Source organism: Cucurbita moschata, unplaced genomic scaffold (genome assembly GCF_002738365.1).
Source record: "Cucurbita moschata cultivar Rifu unplaced genomic scaffold, Cmos_1.0 Cmo_Scf00002, whole genome shotgun sequence".
NCBI classification, from domain to species: Eukaryota; Viridiplantae; Streptophyta; class Magnoliopsida; order Cucurbitales; family Cucurbitaceae; genus Cucurbita; species Cucurbita moschata.
This window is the reverse complement of record NW_019268518.1, coordinates 2,159,595-2,163,714: the sequence shown is the minus strand read 5'-3', so window position 1 is coordinate 2,163,714 and position 4,120 is coordinate 2,159,595. Positions and strand designations below refer to the sequence as shown.

The 4,120-nt window shown below is 39.6% G+C and overlaps 1 protein-coding gene across 1 annotated transcript; it reads left to right on the top strand.

The window, feature by feature from the left end:
- Positions 1–358: 358 nt before the first annotated feature.
- LOC111461063 (beta-glucuronosyltransferase GlcAT14B-like) lies at positions 359–4,093 on the top strand. Its single transcript, XM_023104505.1, has 4 exons — positions 359–1,514; positions 2,875–2,950; positions 3,031–3,146; positions 3,300–4,093. Exons 1-4 carry the CDS (start codon positions 1,031–1,033, stop codon positions 3,812–3,814), a joined length of 1,191 nt encoding a protein of 396 aa, XP_022960273.1. The 5' UTR covers positions 359–1,030; the 3' UTR covers positions 3,815–4,093.
- The last annotated feature ends 27 nt before the right edge of the window (positions 4,094–4,120 follow it).

Below are 4,120 nucleotides of genomic sequence, written 5' to 3'. Positions count from 1 at the left end.
TATCTAACCTACGAGTTTTATTTATGATCTACTCGTCATTTTCCATCCTTCAACCATTTCCCAATCATTATATTTCTCAATTTTCAAATTTCATGGTTTACAACCATCTTATATGAAACAAAAGTCCAAAAGAAAAAAAAAAAGAAAGAAGATTAGGCTAACAAGTCTTTCTCAATCATTGCAATCCCCACACATTTAAAAAACTAAAAGAATAGAATTTATAATTTTACCCTTGGATTTAAGAATCTCCTCCAAATACATTCTTGAAGCCTCCAAGAAAAATGTCTTGGAAGTTTAGTATATACTTGATATCATTTGAAAACTTTACCCCAATCTCTCTCAAGCGATTGAACTTTAAGACACACAAAATCAATTCATAAATGATTAATAATTAGGTTAGTTTGTTCCTAATCGCGCATAAAGCGCGTGAAATGGCTAAGTCTTTTCCCTCAGCTGCTTAATGTGCATCTTGTCAAACATTAATGGAAAAAAGAAATTAAAAAAATGAAAACTTGAGCAGAGAGAAGGTAGGCAGACGGAAAACCCATTTTCCCACATAATCTCAATCTCTTATTTCTTCATAAAATCGCTGCAAATCTGATCTGAAAACCCTATCCAGCGATTTCCCAACAGATGTCCAAGGAAGAAGTAGAAGAGGAGGGAGGAGGAACTTTTGATTTCCGAGTTAGCGGGAGAGAAACAGAGTGAAATTACGAACAGAACAATGTGGGTTTCGTAGTTTTTTTATCTTTTTACTGCGTGTTCTTGAATCCCAGATCTTCGTCGGAGCGGAGTCGCCGGGAAGCAGTTTTCTCAACCCGAATCGCCAAAGAATCGAAGATCTACGGCGGACCCATTTCCCTAAAACAATCCGAAAACCTAAATTATATTTGAATCTTACCATCCAATTTCTTGAATTGACGGTTACCCATATGCCCCACCCAGTTGAATCATCGTCGCCATCATCATACCACTGCAATTTCAATCACCAGAAAGTAAAAAAATCAAAACCAGAGCGACGATCGCCGTCATGGGTGCTGAGAAGAAATGGCTTTTCACTCTCTTCTCCGCCGTGTTCCTTTCTCTTCTCCTTCTCTTATTCTCTTCCATTTCTGCATTTAGTTCTCCGCGATCCATTCCCTCAATAGTCCACCATGGACCTCCATATCCTCCAGCGTTTGCCTATTATATTTCCGGTGGCCGCGGCGACAAGGACCGAATCTTCAGGCTATTGCTTGCCGTCTACCACCCTAGAAACCAGTACCTTCTGCATCTCGCGGCGGATGCTTCCAACGACGAGCGGCTGCAGCTTGCTGTGGCGGTTAAGTCGGTGCCGGCGATTCGTGCCTTCGAGAATGTTGATGTTGTTGGAAAGCCTGATCGAATCTCCTACATGGGGTCGTCTAACATTGCCACGATTCTTCATGCTGCGGCGATTCTTCTCAAAATTGAGAGTGGTTGGGACTGGTTTATCACTTTGAGTGCCACGGATTACCCGCTAATCAGTCAGGATGGTAATGCTAATTGGGTAATTGTTTCTTGTTGCGTTTAATATATATGCCTATTTGGTAACTGTTATGTGTTGTTTGTTTGGTTCTTCTTCATCCAGGGGAGGTATATATGTGAATATTAATTGTTGAAAAAGCTTTGATTTACTAACCTGTAATTAACAGAGGTAATGAAATTTGTTGGAGGATTCTTATAGGCTTAGCCAATTATGGTTTATATATGGTACTTTTTGTTCATATTTAGGTTGACTGTTGGATGGATATCTGTTTTTTGTTGTTGCATTTCCTAAAGTATCAGTGAACAAAGTCATTAGAACTCGATGGTCTGCGTGGATTCGAGTAGATTAAGAGAGCTCTCAAGTGATTTTAGGGTCTTTTTGATTGATTAAGATTCATTGATTTAAGTAGAGTGGCTATGAGATCCCACCTCGGTTGGAGAGGAGAACGAAACATTCTTTACAAGGATGTGAAAATTTTTTCCTAGTAGACGCGTTTTAAAAACCTTGAGGTGAAGCGCGAAAGGGAAAGTCTAAAGAGGACATTATTTCCTAGTTGTGGGTTTGGGCTGTTACGGTGGCAAATATTCAATCCTTGAGAATTTTGTTCATCTTGAGCCATTTGTATCTGTGAAGTTTTTGTGCTGTTGATTCTCTAGAATTACTCTGTTGGAGATTATAGACACGCTTCTGTATGTGAGGAAACTGATGTAGCTTTGTTTAGATTGATGTTTTTTCTCGCTGTTCTAACGTTCGAGGTTTGGCGCTGATATGCTGCTATATATGGACTGAGCTTTCGTACGAAATTTGAACATTTCCATGGCAACCCTGATTAACTGATTTAGCATTCATTTCATTTCTTTGCATTGGGCTCATAAAATTTGCTTCTTTTCTTCTTTAATCTTAGCATAAATGGCTAAGAGGTAGGTTCTAGCTATGATGGATGTCGATTTAGGATTTGATTTCCTACAAGTTACCGCTTTCTGAAAAAAGAAAAAAAAAAATCCTACGAGTTACCTTGGCAACTAGATGTAGCAGAGTTAGACCGTTGTTTAGTGAAAATAGGTGTGTGAAAGCTAGCCCAGACACTCAGGAATGTATATATATGTCGGGTCAGATTGCTGCCCAAGTGTGTTGTAAACAACGGGTTCGAAAGGTTAGGGGGTGAAAAATTGAAAGACCTTACCTGACTCGTAAGGGTACTGCATTGAAATGATTCCTATAAAAGGATGAATATCAATGATATTCATTATTTGAAATGCAATTCTTAGAGGCTGTGGGAAGTTTTAAAAGTTATTTGACACAAAAATGATTTCTACGAGTTTCGTTCGTTTTCCTTGCTAGTAATGTCTTTCGTATATGTGCTTCAGATCTGTCACACGTGTTTTCGTCTGTTAGAAGAGATCTCAATTTCATAGATCATACGAGCGACCTTGGGTGGAAAGAGTAAGCAAATACCAATCTGCATTATGTACTGCTCATGGTTGAATTGAAGTATGATATGGTCAGTTTTTTTGGTGATGCAGAGGTCAGAGGATCCAGCCAATTGTTGTTGATCCAGGGTTATATTTGGCCAGGAGAACTCAAATATTTCATGCCACCGAGAGGCGGCCGACCCCTGATGCTTTCAAAATATTTACAGGTAGAGTTGATTTTGTCTCGTTTTTTCATCATCTTCTTGTTCCTCCGTGTTTCACTCCTCGAGTATTGTTTATATAGCTATCAACATTCTACTAGTACTAGCCTGGTGAAGGATATTGTACCTATGATGATGTTACCTCGTGCGTGGTTGCAGGTTCCCCTTGGTTCATCCTAAGTCGATCGTTTCTCGAATATTGCGTTCTTGGATGGGATAACCTTCCTCGGACGCTTCTTATGTATTTTAACAACATTGTGTTATCACAAGAAGGATACTTTCACTCTGTCATTTGCAATTCAAATGAGTTCAAGAACACAACTGTCAATAGTAATCTAAGATTTATGATGTGGGATGATCCTCCAAAGATGGAACCCCTTTTCTTCAATGCATCAAACTTCGATGTCATGGCTGAAAGTGGAGCTGCCTTCGCTCGAAAGTTTCATAAAGATGACACCGTGCTGGACATGGTCGATAAAAAACTCTTGGAGCGGGGACGCAACCAACTTACTCCTGGAGCATGGTGCTCGGGTCGAAGGAACTGGTGGATGGATCCCTGCTCTCAATGGAGTGATGTCAATATCTTGAAATCTGGATCTCAAGCTAAGAAGTTTGAAGAGTCTGTGAAGAACCTTCTGAACGACTGGAACGCCCAACCGAATCAATGCCAATGAAAGGCAATAGAATGAAAAGATTGAGCCAGGGGTCGACCTGGTCGCAGGTCCTGGCGCATCATTTTCAGAAGCCTGTGAGGTAAAATGGATACATGAGATCAAAATATTCAGATTTTGGGGGTGGGGACTTAGCCATGTTCATAACAGGTTAGAGAAGATGAGGAAACAAGAGGCATATTGTTGAGGTTTTGGGATATATAATGTATTTATTTAAGAGCCCCACAATTTATTCAAACAATACCACTATTTTTCCCTTATTACCACTTCCAAACTTCACTGGGAATTGCTTTTTTTTTTTTTTTTTTT